Below are 20,651 nucleotides of genomic sequence, written 5' to 3'. Positions count from 1 at the left end.
CTGTCTGTCTTTCTCTTTTTCTGTCTCTCATACCTATGCTTCCACCACCCTTCACCCTGCTCTGGGTTTCATCTTTGCCTCTTGAAATCTTTCCCTTTCTTCAAGGCCCAGTGAGATACAGCATTCCCTAGGTGAAAGTGTCTCTCCCTCCTCAGATTTTGTCTACTTTGCCTCTGTCTTTCCTTTAGTCTTAGTCTCCTTTAGGTCTTCATTATTTGTGTCTCTTCCTTGTGCCTTAGATCATAAAGTCCCTGAGGGCGGAGGCAGGATTTGTACTGTGTCTTTCTATTTCCAGTACTAAGATAAGTCCTTGCCCATTGCAGATTCTTTAAGCAGTGGTTGTTGAATTAGTTTCTTAAGCACTGAGAAGGGCTCAATGGTCTGGTATTGAAATGTGTTTCTCTTTTGCTGCTAGAGTGCTGACTGCTGTGCTCTTGCTTACAGGAATACAAAAGCTTATGCTGGCAGGCAGAGTGGGAGAGGCCATCGAGGCCACCCAGCAGCTCTACCCTGGTCTCCTGGAGCACAACCCCAACCTGCTCTTCATGTTGAAGTAAGTTGGCAGCTCAGGTGACCCCCCCCACCAGCCTGAGCAGCCTCATGTTGGCTGCAGCTCTGACAGATGCTTATGGAACCAACCAAAGTATTTACTTAAAGCATTTTCTCTCTGCTCCTTGCCTGGCTTCCCTACCTTCCCAGGTGCCGGCAGTTTGTAGAGATGGTGAATGGAACAGATAGCGAGGTTCGTTGTTTCAGTGCACGAAGCCCCAAATCCCAAGACAGCTACCCAGGTTCTCCCAGCCTCAGCCCCAGACACGGACCCAGCAATTCCCATCTGCACAGCACTGGTAAGCCCATGCTTTTTGACATCTGTTATAGAGGGCACGATGAAAAATGTGAAAGAATCTTCAGAAATTCTTGGCTCAGATTTAGACCTGATCCCTTTTTCAGGAGTGTTGCTGACCCCAGCCAGACTCTACCACTCCATAGTTGTGGGACCCTGGGCAAACCTGAACCTGGCTTTCTTTATGGGGATAATGACATTTGCACTACCTACTTCATAGTATACTTTTCATAAATCCTAAAACACTAGAGAAATCTGAAGTGTCACCATTCTTGCTAGTATGAGACTATTCTTTAGGCTTCTAGGTAAAGACTGCGAGTAATTATCTCCCAGGACCTGGCCCTGTTGGAAACTTCTCTCTGGTTACTGGGTCCCTGATGACTTGCTGACTCAAAGGAGGGCAGACGTTGAGTGTACAAGAGCACCTAGGTCAGGTATAGGTGTTCAGCAGAGCATGAATATTCTTGAGGAGGTAGAAGAACAGGTTTGGAAAAGGATTTGAAAAGGAGAGGCCAGGGAGAGGTGATGAGGCTAGGTTCCTAGGTGTTCCCTGGAGAGCTTTTAGAAGAGGGGAGGGATTGCTGAGTTCCTGGGCCAGGGGTGGAGTGAGCTTTACATGAGGTTTTGGCAGGGGTGTTGCTGGACAGTAAATGCTGTGAGCAGCAGTGGTATTACTGGTTTTATTGGAGCCCTAAACCTAGAAAAAAGTCTGTCCCACTGCCTGAGGTTCTCTTTTAAGGAAGATTCTGCTGGGGAAGCCTCAGTCCTCAAGAGCACCTGAAGTGGAAACAACTTGCCAACGTATGTGTCTCTGACATTGCTGTTCCAGTCTCTTGTGCCATGTCACTGAGGAAATTAATATTCAATATATCAAGTTTGGGGACCCTGGCAAGGAGGTCTCTGGGTACCCCCTCTCTCTTCTGTAGCTCTTTCTGGGTTGATGCTTCCATGCCAGCAGGGAGGGGAATTGTTCGGTTGCATTGCCACTTTATTATTTGGGCCACGTCTTCTGCCAGATGCCACCCATTCAGCCTTTTGACTCTGTTCTCTTGGCTTTCAGGAGCAGAAAGCCCAAGCTGTAGCAACGGGGTCACATCTACCAAAAGCAAACAGAGTCACAGTAAATACCCAGCCTTGAGCTCCTCATCATCGTCGTCATCCTCCTCCTCCCCTTCGTCAGTCAACTACTCTGAGTCCAACTCCACAGACTCCACCAAATCCCAGCAGCACAGTAGTACAAGTAACCAAGAGACCAGGTACCATTCTTCCCTTCTTTGTTCTTGGGGCAGGCCACGGTACAGAAGCAATGCCCACTCTGAGGGCCTTGCCCCTGGCAGTGCCACACTCTGACTAACTGCTTAACATTCTCCTCCTCTTTTTCCCTCATTCTCACCATCCCTGTATACTCAATCCACCTCCCTAGTAGAGATCAGAGACTGAGCTTGACCCCAGGAATCCTGAGCCCTTAGGTCAGTTTTGTTAATGCTTTCCCCTCTCCCAGACAAGGCTCTGTCTTAAGGCAGTTACCTGCAGGCCTCAGGATTTTTCATACCCAAAGGACCATGGGAAACAGCAGTCTCTCTTATTCCTTTCTGCTCTCTCCATATGCTGTTGACAGTTCTATTGTATGATGGAGGATAATGTTCCTTTTAGCTTGTAGGGCATTTCTGAGCTCCATGGCCAAAGCTGCTGAAAGGGATGGGACTTTTAGGATGACCAAGCACACAAGAACACTGTTCTCTTGGCACCAATGCCTGGCTGGGCTAGACTGGACTTGAGCTGGAGGTGGGGAGAGGACGATTCCTAGGCAGTTCCTTGGGTTCATTGGACTGTAAATGAGGCTGTGGAATAGCATTTGTCTTTATTAACAAATAAAACTTTTAAAAGTTACAAAATTAAATGAAAATTAACAAAATTAAAATTAAAAAAATTAACAAAAGAAACTTCATTGCCAACCTAGCTCAGACCTCTGTAAGGTTCAGCCACTTGTTCAGGGTAGGTACTAATATGAACAAGGTGCAGTAGTCATTAAGATTCTAGAACTGGTGTCTCTCCACTTACCTATCAGAGACTCAAGGTTTCTCTCTCCTGATTAAGCCTTTGCTTCCTGCTGTTGTCAACATGGCCATTTCCACCAAAGCTGACTGGGGCCCTGAGGTCCACCTAGAGTAGCCAGAGGGCTGGGGAGGACCTCTTGGACCCCAGGATTCAGCTTAAGAGGAATTCTAGCTATTCAGTGGGTGGAGAGTCAGGGAGAAAAGGACACCCAAAGAAAGAGGAGGGGATCTGAAAGTGGTTGTTCTCAGGGGTAGAGAGAAAAATTGCAAATTAGGTGCCAGCTTCAAAGGATGTCAGAGGGAGTTAGGGTTTCATAAAAAGAACGCTGACTTTGAAGTCACAAAGACCTGAATTCAAATACTCACTCTGCTATTTAACACCTTTCTAACCTCCTTTATGGCCCTGTTTCCTCCTTGGCAAAAGTGAGGGCATTTGACTGGGTGAACTCAAAGACCCCTTCTAGCTCTAAATCATATGATTCTGTAGGCCTCTGATTATAGAAGGAGGATTAGCTATTGGTTAACGTGAGGGTGGGGATGGAAGGAGAAAAGAGAGAATTGGGAGAGTAGATTAATGGGAGATAGAGAAATAAGGCCCCAGCCTAATTGTATGTAGTGGGCAGAGAGTAGGTGCTCACAGAACACATTGGTTTGAATTGAAATTAAAGTGATAAGCGGAGATGACTATCTGACCTTGCAAGGCTCCCTGGAAAGCCATCTGAATTCCCCCAGCAGCACAAGGCTAGGCTTTGGGAAGGCAAGAATCCCAAGCTTGAGCTCTTCTCTCCTGCCTGGTAGAATGGGGAGCCCCAGCCAGATCCAAGCATCTTTTCTTCCTGACCTGGGTTGGCCAACATCTTCTCCTTCCTCTCTCTCAGTGACAGTGAGATGGAGATGGAAGCAGAACATTATCCCAATGGAGTGCCAGAGAGTTCATCCACCCGGATCATGAATGGTGCCTACAAACACGAAGACATCTTGCAGACAGATGAATCTAGTGTGGGTAAGGGCTTTTCCAGGAGGGTGGCAGCCTCTTTCTGACGAGCCCAGAAATAAACTCTAGGGATGTGGCTTTCACCATGTGATTCTCAGCCTACAGTGTTGGGGACTGAAGCCCAGAGAACAGCTGGAGCTGGGCCGGAACAACTGAGGTCTGGTGGGAATTTAAGAAGCCCACTGGTCTTGAGAAGCTCTGGCCTACTCTTGGCCAGGTCTTCTTTAACAGTGCAGGGGCATGGATAACCTATGTTAGATTGCTTACCATCTCAAGCAGGAAGGGAGGGAGAGAGTTTGGAACTCAAGATTTATAAAAATGAACATTAAAAATTGTTTTTTATGCAATTGTAGGAAAAATACTTTAAAAAAACAGTGCAGGAGGCTGACTCCCTGTGTTCCTCCCAGGGAAATTGTACTTTGGAATATTTCGAAAGCTGAATGAATGTCTAGATTTATTTTCAGGCCTAGCATGTCATTTGGGGCTTGAATGAGATCACAGTTAAGTAGTCAGAGAATGCAGAATATGTCTGACAGAGAGCATGCCAAGTCAAAATAGAACTTGTTGGATCTAAGGTGGTCTTCCCAAGACTGCCAGCTGGCTTCTCCAGCTTCCTGAAGTGTGGCCATATAGATAGACCCAATCACAGCTCATCCAAAAGCAGCCTTAGTCTTAGGTCACTCAGGGGCCTGCACTTTTGACTTCAGCCAAGACTGCCACCATCTTTCCTTAAAGCCTTGTGATGGGAAAATAGTGTACTAGGCAACCCCTGAGATTCCTGCTAGCCTCTTCTTAATGTATATTTTATGTCTCCTGTCCCCATCCACATAGAAGATGGGCGTCCTCGGCGACAGCTCTGTGGAGGCAACCAGGCTGCCACAGAGAGAATCATCTTGTTTGGCCGGGAGCTGCAGACCCTCAGTGAGCAGCTGTGCAGAGAGTATGGCAAGAATCTGGCCCATAAAGAGATGCTGCAGGTAACTCCAAGATGGCCTTGGGGCCTCAGGGCTAGGGGCCTGGGCAGCACCCTCATCTGTCCCTGAAGCCTGTAGGAAAGGCAGCATCCCAGTGACAGTCTCTGACCAAGGGTAAGGCATGTCTTGAGAGCAGGAGCACAGAGTCCTTTGGTCCCAGCCCTGAGTTCAGTGGGTTTCAGGATTGGCTTAGACAGAGTTTCCAATCGGCCTGATTTGGCAGCCCACATTGGGGGGAGGGCACTTCTGTGTCTGAGGGAGAGAAGGGGCAGCAGCAGCTTGTTATGTTGGGAGTAACCCCTTCAGGGGATTCGAAGATCCTACTTCATGTTTCAGCCCCAACAAAACAGTCACCTCCTCTGCAGTTCAGCTCCAGAAACTCCCGCTGCAGGAGAAGCCCCTGAGCTCCTTTCCAGCTGCTGCCCGGGGCTCCAGGAGTAAGGCCAGGCCAGCACTCAGGGGGTTGGGCTGGGAGCCTTCACGAAGAGGACAGCTTTTTGCTCTGCCTGAAGGGGAGCTCCTCGGAGACGGGGAGGAAAGCAGGTCTGTTGGAGCTTGTAGGCTCAGCCCCAGCGCGCCCCAGCACTCCAGCTGAGGAGGTGGAGGGGGGTTTTGGGAGGGGAGGGCCTCATGGGAAGGGCCCCTCCTTTCTCACCACTTTCTTCCATCTGCTTTCTTCCATCCAGGATGCATTCAGCTTATTAGCATACTCCGACCCATGGAACTGCCCTGTTGGTCAGCAACTAGACCCTATCCAGAGGGAGCCTGTGTGTGCAGCTCTCAATAGTGCTATTTTAGGTAGGAAAAGAGCCCCCAGACAAGATTCTGTCGTTCCCATCCCTGGGAGTTCAGAGAGTCAGATCTCCCTGGCTGCCTCAGGGAGCTTCCCCTGCCCCAGGCTTAGACAGAACCTGGGCAAGGTGATGTAAGGACATTTTCCTCTCTCCTCTCTTGACTCTGATCAAAGATAAGGTTTGGGGTCTTTTGAAGAGGGGTTTATGTTGGGCTCAGACCTACTGGGGACATAAAGAGATCAGTTGGCTGCCTGTAGGCCATATATAGGCACTTGAGGGCCTTTGAGGGCTCAGGAAGAATGTGGTTCCCTGCTCTTAGCCACCCTCCTTTAGCCACCATCACCCATGTAGAGCTTTGATTGCCTCAAGGCTTCTTGCTTGCCTTCCCCCCTTTAGAGACATTTGGGCCTGGGGACTCCCTTTTCCTTCTGAAGAATCAATAAACCCTAGTCTTTATTACACCCCTTCTGGAATAGTCAGCTCACTGATTCTGTCCAAATTCTACCAAAGCTTTGTTCCATGAACTAGTCCCTAATCCCAACCATGGACTGAGTCCCAATTCAACCCTAACACCTGGTCATAGATGAACCTCTAACCTTGACTGAACTGACCTTCAACCTTGGTCATAGACTGGACTCCTGACTCTGGGTTCTAGTGTCCCTGTCCCTGGCCACAAACTGACCTTTGAGTTTGTTCCCTAATCCAAGTCACAAAGATCCTCAACTGTGACCTCAGACTGACTCCCCACTGACAGTAGATTTGTACCTCACCCTAGACACAGACCCTAATGCTCTGGACTGAATACTAATCCAAAACTGACTCCCTAACTGAATCATGGATTGAACCATTACCTTAGCCACAGACTGACCCTTTCCCCAACCTCATTTATAGACGGAGTATCTTAACCATCACCACAGATTGCAGCCTTTACCCTAGTCTCAGACTGTATCTAACCCTGGACACAGCCTGACATTCTCTTTTTCCATTTCTGACACCAGAATAATCATCTAACCCTTGCCCTAGTTTGAGTCTTAACTCTGACTCCTGATTGACCTGCATGGCCTTGGCCATGACTTGATGCTTTATGCTGATCATAGTCTGACTCTTTCTCCCTAGCCCTTGCCTTGATTTCCTAACTTTTTATTAGAGACTATGTTCACCTTAATCCTCGGTGTAGATTGATCTCTGACCCTAGCCACATACCAAGACCCTAACTTTGATCCCAGACTGACCCTTTCCCCCAACCTTAACCCAACTCCCTGACACACAGACCAACCTTAACTCAGGTTACAAATTGATCTTTAGCAGTAGTCAGCCCTAAGCTTAGCCATATAGAAATTCCAGTCAAGGCCACATAGGTCAGTCCCCCCTGAACCTCATCATACGCTACATCCCTTTCACTGAGCTCTTACAAGTATGTGCCCTTGGTCACAAAGAGAATTGGACAAAAGCTTGCATGCAGCCCACTCTCCTCCTGACCCCAAATCAGGGGCATTTTTCTGTGCTCTGGGTTTTCTGTATTTCCCTGTACAAACTTTGCTACATGGGAACCAAACCTAAGCATTAAGCACCCAGTTCTCCCAAATCTGACTCTAGGGTATGTGCTGGCCTTATGCAGTGATGCTGAGAGCTGAGGCCTTTGAGAGAATAACCTGGTCTTCTCTTTTTCCCTGCAGAATCTCAAAACCTGCCAAAGCAGCCCCCACTGATGCTCGCCTTGGGCCAAGCATCCGAGTGTCTTCGGCTTATGGCCCGAGTTGGCCTGGGCTCCTGTTCATTTGCCAGAGTTGATGACTATTTGCACTAGCCACCTGAGTAAGAGGCTGCCTTAGCCTGGCCCCTGGGCTGTACCTGGCCTCTCCATGCTGCCCCTCCTCACCCTGGGCTAGCCCAAGGACTCAGGGCTAGCCTTATCCTCTCATTATCATCATGGCCCCTTCTCACACATCTGTCTCAGAGACCTGGAAGCTGCTGGCAGAGTTAGATCTTTCCTTCTCTCTCTTTTTCTCTCTCTCTCTCTCATCTATCTAACTTCCCCCCTTCTTTCTCCTTCCCTTTTCCATTCTCTTTCTCCATCCTTCTCTCAGCCTCCCCTTGACTCTTCCATCATGTGCAGCAACAGCAGGGACAACATACACAGTATTTGGCTGGTTACCCTAACGTAGCGCCTTCCACTCTTAGGGGACATTGTTGGCGGGAGGCAGAGGGAGTTGGTTGGTTTTGGTTTTTTAATCTATATTTTTTCTGACTGAGCCACCAGTATTTATCTCTGGAGAGTTTGTGCTGAGCTGGTTTCTGCTAATTTAGTGATGATAAAGCTCATCCAAGTTGGTGATAGCTTATTATTTTCTTAAGTAAAAAAAAATGAGATTATATATAAATATATATATATATATATATATATAAACAAACACAGTATTTATCGTAGTGCTAGTTGTCTGGACGCTTTGGGGAGAGACAGTCCAGACAGTGTATGTTTTTAGGGGAAGGGGGAGGTCCCACTCACTAAAAAGAAGCCATCTCTGTCACCTCAACCAGGTTGTTTGTTTCTTTCTACTGTGTCCCCAGCTGAACTTCCAAACCATAAAGTCAGTTGAAGAAAACACAGTAGGAACTTTGTTGTGTTGGATGTGGCCAGAGTTAGGGAAGAAGAAGAGAGTAGGAGCCAGGGGATGTTGGTCAGCAGATCATGCAGTTCAGTGTGAGCCAAGGACTCTTTGAATTTATCCGTTCCAACACCCTTATTTTACAGATGAGGAAACAGTTCCTGAAAGAGAGTGGGACCTGCTTAAGGTCACATAATAAGTAGCAGATCTAAGACTAACCTTGGTTTTCTGGCTCTTAAGTCTAGTCTGCCCTGTTCACCACAATAGGTCACCTCTCTGAAAGTGTCAGAGTGAGGATAGCCTTGAGAGGGGGCCAGGAACAGACCTTCGGTTCAGGCAGAGACAGCCAGGTAGAACTGGGTACCAACCATGTCAGAGTCTGATTGTGGAGGCCAATGAGACTCCCTTTGTCAGGATGCAGTTAGAATAACCCTCTGTGGGTAAGGACTGGAAACTTAGAGAAGCAATCAGATCTTTTCTGAGAAAGGACTCCAGGCCACTTCAGGACTCAGAACTCTCTCGGGCATGGATGTTCTAGTGCCAGTCCAGGCTTTAAAGCAGTGCTGATTCATAGAACAATGAATTGCAGTCTTCATTCCATCTTTGCAAGGGGCAGCAGCCATCTTGGGGTTAGTGGTTGGTTTGGTTGGTTTTTTTCCTTCTTTAAAGTGTTTACTTTGAAGTCTTGAATTTTTTTTAATGGCTATTCTTGGCAAAATGAGACTTGGAGGAACATGACCCTTTTTTGCCTAACTATCATCTGGTCTGTATGAGGTGGAATCACTGAATTCTTGGGGAATATGAATGTCATGTTTAGGAGTTTAGCACAGGGCCTTTGTTCTGCTGGAGAGGCCAATAGTAAGTAAGTAGTCCAGAGGATTCCCACCTATAGGGATAATCTTTAGCCTTTGATTCCAGTCAGCAGAAAGGTTGTCTGCATTTAAAACAGTGGAAGAAAAGAAAAACACTCTGCCTACTGAGCTCCTAATGCCCTGAGATATGAGCTGGCTATATGCCAAGGCTGCGCCAGGAAGACTAGAGATGATGATTTTCAGGTAGAAAACACCTTTCCACTTAGTAGACAAAAGAAGAAAACTGTTTAGAAAGGGGATGTGATTTGTCCAAGTTCTGTTGCCTTCATCAATGAGAGCTCTCTCCTTCTGAGTTGGGGGCACAGCAGTTCAGCATCAGGAATTAGATGTTTCAGGCCCACAGAAGAGAGACTCCTGCATGGAGAGGATGCCACATTCTCTGGCATCGCACCTATGGAGTTATCTCTTATGTGGGCTTCTCAGAAGCCAGCTGCAATGACTCTGCCACCTGGGCTACTAGGGTCAGGTTTCAGGATCTATATCTCTTCCCACTCCATGCCTTGCTCCCTTGAGCGGATCCCTGGGCCTGAGTCTGCTCTGGCCTGCCTGACAAAGTTCTGCCCCCCATCTCAGAGAGTTCTCTCTGAAAAGTGTGTTTCCAGGGCTCTCAGCTTTTAGTCCTAGTAGCTAGAAATCTATCCTCCTGTTTCCATCTATGCTGCAATTTCCTTTCTCATCTCTAGCTCTGCAGTGGTCTTCTGGTGAACTCTGGTGACCTTTTGGTGAGGGCTCTGAACAGCATCAGATTGGTTGGTCATCCTAGTGTAGATGTAGAGAGGGAAGAGATACCTGAGAAATCATCCGGTCTATCCCCTCACGTGAGGAGTAAATAACAGAGCCAAGACTTGAAGCCAGCTTCTTTGATTCTGGATCAACGATTCTTTCTACTGTGCTCCAATTGGATAAAGACAGGCAGTGTTGTAGAATGGAAAAAACTTTGAATTTGGAGTCAGAGGAACTGAATTTTCTACTATTTACCACCTGAGAAACCATGGACAAGTCACCTATCTTCTCCAGGACTCAGTTTCTTCATCTGTAAAATGAAAAAACATTGAACTAAATTATCTCTAAGGTGCCTCCCAGATCTAAAGTCTCTGATTCTATGAGAATATGAATTTTTTGATTTAATAGTGAACAGCAGGAGTGGGTACGAATTACTAGCTAACAGAAAAGGAAGACTTCTCATTCCCCTCTGGGTTGTCCTGATGAGTGTTGGGGGGGCCAAAGCTTTCCAGAAAACAGTTGTCTACTTATTCCCAGCTCTAGTACCATCTCCTTATTCATTTCTGAAGGCCATCATAAGTTCCAGATTACCCCAATTCTCAGAGTCAGATTGCCCTGCTGATAGCTTTTGCTCTTCAGAGTCTTTGGAATTCATGGCAAACATCTGAATATCCAAAATGGGATTGGGGCTCCCCTTGGGTCCCTTTGCAGTCTTTAAGAGGTAGTGCTCAGTTGAGTGGGAATCTGTTTTACAGGCTTGAAGACAGCAGCAGAAACATTTTCTAGAAACTGGTTAAGATTCACCAGCTTAGTATTTCCTAGACTTGTCTCTTGCTCATCACAAATCCTGTCAGTTGAAAATGCAGCCCATGCCACCTGAGTATCAGGTTGACATGTGAACCAAGGAAGGAAAGGAGAAGAGAGGAATTTCAAAATCTGTCAGAAAGATCAGTTCTAGACTCTTAAGTTTTAGGCCCAGGAACAGATTTCTGGACATTTGTAGCCAAATAATATCCATAAGAACCCTGTAGTAATTGGAGAAGTGTAAGAGAGAGAGAGTGTGCTTTTGTCTCTTTAGGGAAAGGAAAACAGTGTTGTGGAGATGAGGACTGGAAGCCAGTATGAATGGGGGTTGTCTAAATGTATGGAAGAAATGATACTCATGTTTGCTAGGGCAGAGCAAGACATGTAGAGTCCAGGAAATCCAGCCTGCCTCCCACTCTAACCTCAGCCCTGGGCTCAGCCCAAAAAGCTAGTGAGCCCTAAAGGATGGGGTTAGGGAAGAAGAGGAATTAGCTCCCTCAGCTTATGTAGGAAAAAAGTTTAGGTCCCAAGAAACTTAGATGTAGCCAGTCACCTGGTAGTAGGGTTAGAATTCAAACATGGAATCTGTTATTCTAAGCTACCAGAACTGCTCAGTCCCTAGGACTGATAGAACATTCTATAGTATTCTGCCTGTAACAGGTATTGGGTTTAATTCCCAGATTTCTTAAAGATCATCTAATCCAATTTTCTAATTCTGTAGTTCAAGAAGCCAAGTCCCTGAGAAATGGTTTGACCAAAGTCACAGTGGCAGATCTGAGATCTGAACATTGGCCTCCTGACCTTTGTCCAGTGTTTGGTTTTGTTTTTTTTTTTTCACTATATTACACTACCTCCCAATGTAATTGAATTTTCCTAGTGAGAGACACCCTCCTAAGACAGAATGTAGGCTTTGCTGGCCAGTGTCTAGTGGTTTGAGAACCCTAAAGAGCGCACCAGACACTGATCTGCTAATGTTAGTTGACAATGAAAAAAATGGAGAAACTGTCACTCACCCTGAGGTGTTCCTCAAAAGATGGTCTTTTTATCATAGTGCTGGTCATTTCCTCCTTGTCTGAGGAAACCATCAGGAGCTCAGAATAGTTCTGGAACCACCATCATGCCTCTTCCAGAGCAGATTAAGAAAGGCCCAAACCTGGGGCCAAGATTTTTTTAACCTTTTTTGTGGCACCCACCCCCCTTTTTTTAAGAGTAAGAATGATAGTATAACTGGAGGAGGGAGAAAGAAGGAGATCTCATTTTTGTAAGTGCCTTGATGTCTCAAATGAACATCAGGGAGACCAGGCTACACTCCCTCCTCCTCCCTGGTATCTATGGTGGAAACAACTTAACTTTTTGAAAGTCAGTAACGTCTGCCTTCTAGTGCCCAAGAATTGAGGATGCTGAGCTGATTTTTTAATTGGCACCAGCTGAGTTTAGAATTTAGAGTGAGTTCTTAGAGCTAGAAAGGACCTCAGAAATCATCCAGAGCCCACCTTTTCATTGAAGACACTGAAACCCAATGACATACAGCTTGTGACAAGCAAAGCCAGGAGGGCTAGGATGCAGGCTCACTACAAGGCCAGTTCTCTTTCTGTTCTCCCTTGATACCACAAAATCACAAACTATGGCTGGAAAGAGAGGAGGGGTATCATGCCCTTGTAGGTATCATAAGATACCACAGATGGACAAGTCCCTGTTGATTTGGGTGAATGGCCGGGTTTTGACATTTGGTGGAAAAGGCCATCCCGAAGGTCAGTGAAGATCCCAGGAGAGTTAGCATAGCAAGAGTGCTGAGAGGGAGAGGGGGATCATTCTCCATTGGCCACTCCCTATACAAGGTTTCCTCTTTGTTTTCTGTGCCTTATCTGAATATTTCAACTGACTCCAAGATGTTTACATTTCTTGTCCTACCCCAGGGAGGGGGCACCTTCAGTTCCAGGTGGATCATCTGCACCTCTTGAAATCTGTAGGTAACCCAGCACCAAGGTCCTTTGGGCCCTCTGTCTTCAGGGGGAATTGCCCATGCCATCTCTGATCATCTTCAGGGGACTCAAGCTGCAGGAGGCCACAGAATTCTCGAATACTGAGGTTGAATCAGATTTTTTGTGAGTCCTCACAGAGCTGCTAAAGGGAAATCTAAATCCTTTCCCTCTGGGAAAGTAAAATAAGAGGCGGCCCCTTCCTTCATTTCTTCTAGGCTTTCCTCACCTTATTTGTGGTGCTGAAGAGAGTTGTCACATCACTTATAGGTGTGGTCAGGGAGGTCATTTCTAGGAGAGGCATCCCTGTTACTTGGCATCTAGGTGCTCTCTGGGACAACTGTCAACTGAGAGACCCTTTCTCTGACCTTGCAATGCCATGATCTGTGGGAAACAAATGTCCAGGCAGATTCACAGAAACCAGCTCACAGGCCCAGGCTCTCCCTAGCTCCTGCTGTGTTGACCCTTTCAGTCCCAGTCCCCTGGGGTTCTTGGAAATGGGGCCAGTGGTTCTGAGTTTGGAGCAGTATAAGGATAGGAAGCAGGGAGTGGTTCTCCAGAATGGCAGGAAGTGAATCCTGAGGGCATTCCTTTTACCCAGTCCTGTCTTTTGGAAGCTGTGGCTTTCTGTGGATGGGGGAAACAAATGCAAGAGCCCTTCATCCACTGTACCCCCAGCCATGCCCATTGGTCTCTGATGGACAGATCCTCCAATGGGTTAGGTGTGTTTGGTTGTGCATGCTATTCTGGGGATGGAGAATCCCCCACTCCCCTCCCATGGAAATGGAGGAGGAGCAGAGTCTGCTGATCTTGGGACACTGACACTCCTGGGTTAAGCACAAAGTAAGATAGAAACTATTAAAATGGGGTTTTCTTTTGGACATTTAAAACTCAGGTATGAAAAGCTACATCTCAGCATGAAACCACAGAAAAATGTGTCATTTGCCAGCACCATCAGCAGGACACCCAACAGCCCCTGCTTACTCCTGTTTGACAGAGATGGCAACTCGGACCCTTAGCTTTCTAGGCCTCCTCCTCATTCAAAAGAGTGTTTCCTCTTTGTGAGTAACTTCACCAAAATGGATGTGATCAGAGTTGTGCACACTGGGTCTGCCTCTGCTTTGTATTTGTGAGTTGAGTTACCTGGCACTAGCATGAAGCCTTGAAGAAGGGGGGGAGGGGGGAGGGAGGGACGTTTTAACTAAGGAAAAAAAACTATTCAAATGTACTCAAGATATGATAAAGATGAAACTCTCTGTTGTATTTTGACAGAATTATTTTTATTAAAATATACATCCAAGTGTAACTAGGTGTGTTAGCCTCTGCTTTTGTTGGTCTTTGTTGGGTCATTCATTTCTCAACAGAACCATTTGAACCCCAGGCCTTATTTCCCTTCCCCTTGACCCCTCTTTGCTGACCTTTTGCCTTCTTAGCTTCTCCCATTACAGAGAGAAATAATCTCTTAGTCCCAAAGGAGATTTCTAGATTTCTGGTCCTTCTCCTTTAAAGACATCACCAGTGACCTGCAGAAGGAGAAAGATTCTCCAGGATAGCAGCAACATGAAGGAGCTGGGACCATGAGAATTTGACTTGTTTTCAAATGGCAAATGTCATCACCATCTACCAGGATTTCATATTTTAAAAAACAAAAAGGCACTCAAACTATGGAAGACTATGGATCTTGAGCTATGCCATAACACAGCTGTCATCAAAAGCATTCAGTGCTGGTTAAAAGAAGGAAAGAAGCTCGATGGAACAGACTAGATGAGGAAGAATTAGAAATAACTCCATTTCCCAGCCAATGAAATATGAATTATACAGGAAAGAACTTCAGGTGACCAAAACCTCTAAGAAAATGAAAAGCTCTCATATCGTATTCCATGATAAATTCAAAATGGATATGTGACATGAATAGTAAAGGTCATACCATGAAAAAATATATACATCTTTCATAGCTGTAGGTGGGGAAAAATCTAAATCAAAGAAGAGGTAATTAGAAAAATAATAAAACATGGCTTTGATATGTGAAATTGAAAAGTTTTTGCATGAATAAAATGCAAATATAGGATAGGAATGGAAGTGACTTACCGGTTAAAAAAAAATCCCACAACTTTGTATCAGGTATTTCTGAAGGATCTGTTATCCAAAATATATGGGCAGCTAACAAATAAATAAATGGTCAAAGGCTAGAAATAAACATCTCAAAAGAAATGCAAATTATTAGCAGCCATAGGAGAAAATGCTCTGTTATCTCTAGTAATAACAAATACAAAGCAAAACACCACTGAAACATCACTTCACCCCTAGCAAATTTGCTCATGTGATGAAAGATGGGAAAAGTCAGTGCTAGAGCAACTGTGTGAAGACAAACAGACAGGCCTACTAATGCATTGTTGGTAAAGCTGATTTCAGTACTAGTCTGACTTGCATGGCAATACTATTTGAAATACTGCTAGTGTGAATTTTTGCTCGTAGTAAGAGGGCTAAGTGATGAACAAACCCATATGTGGGCTTGGACCTCATTTTCCTTTTTTAATTATTATTAATTTGTTTTCAGTTTTCTCCAATCACTTCCATAAGTCTTAGATTTTTCTCCCCCTTCCTCCCCCCTCCCTCCTTGAGATGGCATGCAATCTTATGTGGGTTCTACACGTACATTCTTATTAAACACATTTTCACATTAGTCGTGTTCCATAGAAAAATTAAAATGAATGGAAGAAACTATGAGAAAAACCCAAACAAAACATAACACAAGAGAAAATAATTATTCATTCTGTGCTCCAGTTCCATAGTTCTTTCTCTGGATGTAAATGGCATTTTGCCTTGAGTCCTTTGGGAATGTTTTAGGTCCTTGCATTGCTGTGAAGGACTAAGTCTACCAGAAAAATTTCTCGCACACTGTGGTTATTACTGTGTACCATGTTCTCCTAGTTCTGCTCCTTTGACTCAGCATCAGTTCATATAAGTCCTTCCAGGCCTCTCTGGAGTCTTCCTATTCATCATTTCTTATAGCACAATAGTATTCCATTACATTCATATACCACAGCTTGTTCAGCTATTCCCAAATTGATGGGCATCCCCTCAATTTCCAGTTCTTGACCACCACAAAGAGAGCTGCTATAAATATTTTTGTACATGTGGGACCCTTTCCTATTTTTATGATTTCTTTGGTATACAGTCCTAGAAGCGATATTGCTGGGTCAAAAATGGTATGCGCATTTTTGTAGCCCTTTGGCCATAGTTCCAAATTACTCTCCAGAATGGTTGGATCATCTTGCAGCTCCACCAGCAATGAATTAATGTTCCAACTTTCCCACATCTCCAACAATTTTTCTTTTTTTACTAAAAATTTTTAGACACTTCCACTGCTCTGAATGCCATATGTGCCAAAATATTCGTAGCAGTACTTTTTGTGGCAGCAAATAATTGCCAACAGCATTGATTCCCATTGTTTGAGGAATAGCTAAACATGGTCCATACAGGTAATGAGATATTACTAAGTAACCCAAAGGAAACTAAATGAAGATTTCAGAGAATCGTGAAGAAATGAACTGAAGCATAGTGAAGTTAAGTACCAGGAAAATTTACATAATGACGGCAATATAAATAGAAAAAAAAACCTGAATGAAATGTGATTATAATGACCAAGCCTGGTCTCAAAAAAAAAAAAAAAATGAGAAAAGGAACCTCCCTCCCTTAGCAGAAATGGAAGACAATGTTGTAGAATAAGAGTCAGCAAACTTCTGTTAAATGGCCAGATAGTAAACATTTTAGATTTTTTGAGCCAAGAAGCAAAATCAAAGACACTTTGTAAGTACTTATATAACAGTATAAAACAAATTTCTGCCAATTTTTAAAATCAAATTTAAAATATAATTAATAATTGAGTAAGGTTTTTTGTAACAGGTCTACAAATGAGAAGAATGAAATTTCTTGTTTTGGGATAACATTTGACTTAAGGGTTCAAAGTGTTCCCTTATCAAATGTTCATTTGTTAATATTTAATCTAGAATGAAATTTTGTATATTTCATCTTAAATTGTCTTTTCTCAGACAAGTACTGTCAAATATTGATATTCTACAACCATATGATTTTAGTTGAGCACATTAACCAATGGGAAAGCTTTTATAGACTTCTATTAATTTCTCTTAATAGTTGCCTTTACCATATCATCATACTGCAGATTAATCACTTCTAATTAAAGGTTAGGTTCCTAAATTGCACAGTTAAATGGATTTTGAAATATAGAAATTTCTTTTTTATAATTAATTTATTTTCAGTTTTCAACAATCACTTCCATAAGTTTTAAATTTTCTCCCCCCTCCCCTTCCCTCTCCATGACGGCATCCAATTTTATGTGGGTTCTACACATTCTTATTTTTTTTGTGCTTATTTGTTGTTTTTTTTAATTGAATTATTTTGTTCTCAGTGTTGGACAATCACATCCATATATCTTAGATTTTTTTCCACTCCCTTTCCCTTAATCCCCCCTCTCTCCCTGCTCCCTCCCTGAGACAGCAAACAATCTTATATAGGTTCTACACATACATTCCTATTAAATGTATGTTGCATAGAAAAATTAAAATGAATGGGAGAAACCATAAAACAGAACATAACATAGTACAAAAGAAAATGGTCTGTTTCTGTCTGTAATCCAATTCCATAGTTCTTTCTCTGGATGTGGAAGATGTTTTGCCTTAAGAGTCCCTTGGAAATTTTTTAAGTCCATGCATTTCAATGAAAGTGTACTAAGTCTACCAGAAAAATTCCTTGCACATTGTGGTTGTTGCTGTGTACAAAGTTCTCCTGGTTCTTCTCCTTTCACTCAGCATAAGTTCATATACGTCTTTCCAGGCTTCTCTGAAGTCTTCCTGTTTGTCGTTTCTCATAGCATAATAGTGTCAACACAACTACCAACACCAGGACCCCAGGTGTGCCTCAGCACCCCAGGGGAATCAAGAAGACACTAGGGCAGATGAGATCACCAATTGCTGAGTTTGCCTATCCTCTAGCTCAGCAGAGGAGACCTCCTGTGGCCAGACCACCCCTCCCCCACACTTAACAAGCTAGCTCCAGGGTAACTGTAGGGAAACTCAAAAAGACCTCACCTGGCTTTGGCTTTCCAACACTGGCCAGCTCAGCACCAGGTTAGCTGCAGCATTTTAGCTTCTAGCTGAAAGAACCAGAGGCCACAACACACAAAGCCTCAAGATTTAGGTACAAGAACTATGGGACAGATCTCTCTGTGCCCCAGACACAGATATCAACTTTAAAAGCCAGAAAAAGGGTGATTATCATGAGTAAGAAGCAAAGCAGAAAAGACCATAGAATCTTTCTGTGGGGACAAGGACCAAAACACAAATACCAAAGAGGTCAGCATTGAGACTGTACTCCCATCTGAAATTTCAGAAGGGAATATGAACTGGTCTGAAGCACAAAAAGCATTCTTGGAAGAACTCGGGAATGATTTTAAAACCCAAATTAGAGAAATAGAAGAAAAACTGACCAATGACTTTAAAAATATGAAAAAAGAAATCATAGAAGAATTTAAAAGGACAATTGCACATGCATTCTTATTAAACACATTTTCACATTAGTCATATTGCATAGAAGAATTAAAATGAATGGGAGAAACCATGCAAAACAAAACATAACAAAAGAGAAAATAGTCTGCTTCATTCTGTGTTTCATCTCTATAGTTCTTTTTCTGGATGTGCATGACATTTTGCATCATGAGTCCTTTGGGAATATTTTAGGTCCTTGTGAAGAGCTGTGTAGGGCTAAGTTTATCAGATACAGTCCTCACACACTCTAACTATATGTAATGTGCTTCTGGTTCTGCTCACTTCACTCAGGATCAGTTCATATAAATCTTTCCAGGTTTTTCTAAAGTCTGACAGTTGGTCATTTCTTATAGCAAAATAGTGTTCCATTACATTCATATACCACAACTTGTTCAGTCATTCCCCAGTTGATGGTTATTCCCTCAATTTCTAGTTCTTTGCTACCACAAAGAGAGCTACTATAAATATTTTTGTACATGTGGGACCTTTTCCCTTTTTTTGTGATCTCTTTGGGATACAGTCCTAGAAGTGATATTGCTGGGTCAAAGGGTATACACATTTTCGTAGCCCTTTGGCCATAGTTCCAAATTGATCTCCAGAATGGTTGGATCAGCTCACAGCTCCACCAACAATGAATTAGTGTTCCAACTCTCCCACAACATCTCCAACATTTATCATCTTCTGTTTTGTTGCTTCCTTTCCCTAATTCCCCCAATCTGATAGGTGTAATGAGGTACCTCAGAGTTGTTTTGATTTGCATCTCTCTAATCAATAATGATTTGGAGCATTTTTTTATATGACTATAGATAGCTTTCATTTCTTCTTCTGAAAACTGCCTGTTCATACCCTTTGACCATTTATCAATTGGGAAATGACTTGTATTCTTGTACATTTGACTCAGTTCTCCATTTTTTTTAGAATTGAGGCCTTTATCACAGACATTAGTTGTAAAAATTCTTTTCCAGATTTCTGCTTCCCTCCTAATCTTGGTAGCACTGGCTTTATTTGTGCAAAAATTTTTAAATTTAATGTAATCAAAATTATCCATTTTGTATTTCATAATGTTCTCATCTCTTTTTTGGTCAGAAGTTCCTCCATTCTTCATAAATTCAGCAACAAACTATGCCTTGCTCCCCTAATTTGTTTATAGTATCAGCTTTCACACCTAGATCATGTACCTGTTTTCATTTTATTCTTGTATGTGGTGTCTAACATTGGTCTATGCCAAGTTTCTGCCACACTATAATCCAGTTTTCCTAGCAGTTTTTGTCAAACAGTGAGTTCTTCTCCCAGAAGCTGGGGTCCTTGGGTTTATCAAACAGTAGACTGCTACAATCATTGACTACTGTGTCTTGTGTACCTAACGTATTCCATTGATCTACCTCTCTATTTCTTAGCTAGTACTAAGTGGTTTTGATGATTGCCGCTTTATAATACAATTTAAGATCAGGCATGCCTAGGCCTTCACTAACATTTCTTTTCATTAATTCCCTTGATATTATGGATCTTTTGTTCTTCCAGACAAATTTTGATATTATTTTTCCTAGTTCTATAAAATAATTTTTGATCATTTGATTGATATAACACTGAATAAGTAAATATAGGTAGAATTGTCTGCCTGCCCATGAACAATTGCTATTTTTCCAATTATTTAGATCTGACTTTATTTGTGTAAAAAGTGTTTCATAATTGTGTTCATATAGTCCTTGGATTTGTTTTGGCAGGTAGACTACCAAATAGTTTATAGTGTCTACAATAACTTTAAATCATATTTCTCTTTCTATCTCTTGCTATTGGCTTTCTTAGTAATATATAGAAATTTCTTTTGCACTCATATCTAGGTCTGAAAAAATGCTGTGGAAACTGTAGTTTGAGCTCAGAAAATTTATGCATTAAAAATTCGTATGGAAATGGAGATTTCTAATTTTTGACATTACTAGAAATGCATAAAGCACTTTCAAAAACATTAGTTGTCATTCAGTTGGCTTTATCATAGTATAAGTTTCACATATAAGTGCTGGTTTGCCTTACAATTTTAGGTTGCATTTGTTAAGGAACATTATCAACTGCAGCAAAAACTAATTCCCAAAGTCACCCAGTGTTCTTTAATTTCAATCTTGGCCCTGAGCTCAAAAACATTGTAATAAAACTTTTACCCCCTCTTCTTTGCCATTTTTGATTGATGGGTGTGCACTGGTGTTTTAAAAAAAAATGAAATGTTGAGTTACAGCAATGCATATGGCACTGGAAACTCTTGTCAAGCTCACTGACTTGCACTGAGCAGCAGTGCAAAGCTATGAGAGTACCATAGAGGTGTCTGTTGCATCTACTCAACTTGAGTTTAGCTATATTCCAGTAAAACTTTATTTTAAAATAGAAAACTATCCTTAGCTTGAGGGCGGTACAAAAACAGAAGATGTGCCAAATTTGCCTTGCAGGT

General features: G+C 43.2%; 1 protein-coding gene across 7 annotated transcripts in view; it reads left to right on the top strand.

Moving 5' to 3' along the window:
* RANBP10 (RAN binding protein 10) overlaps positions 1 to 13,953 on the top strand; it is a 162,948-nt gene extending 148,995 nt beyond the window's left edge. For 4 of the 7 annotated variants that reach the window (XM_072636103.1, XM_072636104.1, XM_072636105.1 and 1 more), the window contains 7 exons: positions 445 to 553; positions 700 to 848; positions 1,905 to 2,100; positions 3,780 to 3,904; positions 4,727 to 4,872; positions 5,556 to 5,667; positions 7,340 to 13,953. In XM_072636103.1, coding sequence (XP_072492204.1) covers positions 445 to 553; positions 700 to 848; positions 1,905 to 2,100; positions 3,780 to 3,904; positions 4,727 to 4,872; positions 5,556 to 5,667; positions 7,340 to 7,470 — 968 coding nt within the window. In that variant the 3' untranslated portion in view covers positions 7,471 to 13,953. Of the gene's footprint in view, positions 1 to 444; positions 554 to 699; positions 849 to 1,904; positions 2,101 to 3,779; positions 3,905 to 4,726; positions 4,873 to 5,205; positions 5,413 to 5,555; positions 5,668 to 7,339 lie in introns of those variants that run through there. The other 3 variants (XR_011972860.1, XM_072636101.1, XM_072636102.1) reach the window with 3 other exon arrangements.
* The last annotated feature ends 6,698 nt before the right edge of the window (positions 13,954 to 20,651 follow it).

This window comes from Notamacropus eugenii, chromosome 1, assembly GCF_028372415.1.
Source record: "Notamacropus eugenii isolate mMacEug1 chromosome 1, mMacEug1.pri_v2, whole genome shotgun sequence".
NCBI classification, from domain to species: domain Eukaryota; kingdom Metazoa; phylum Chordata; class Mammalia; order Diprotodontia; family Macropodidae; genus Notamacropus; species Notamacropus eugenii.
This window is presented reverse-complemented; position numbering and strand designations above follow the sequence as displayed.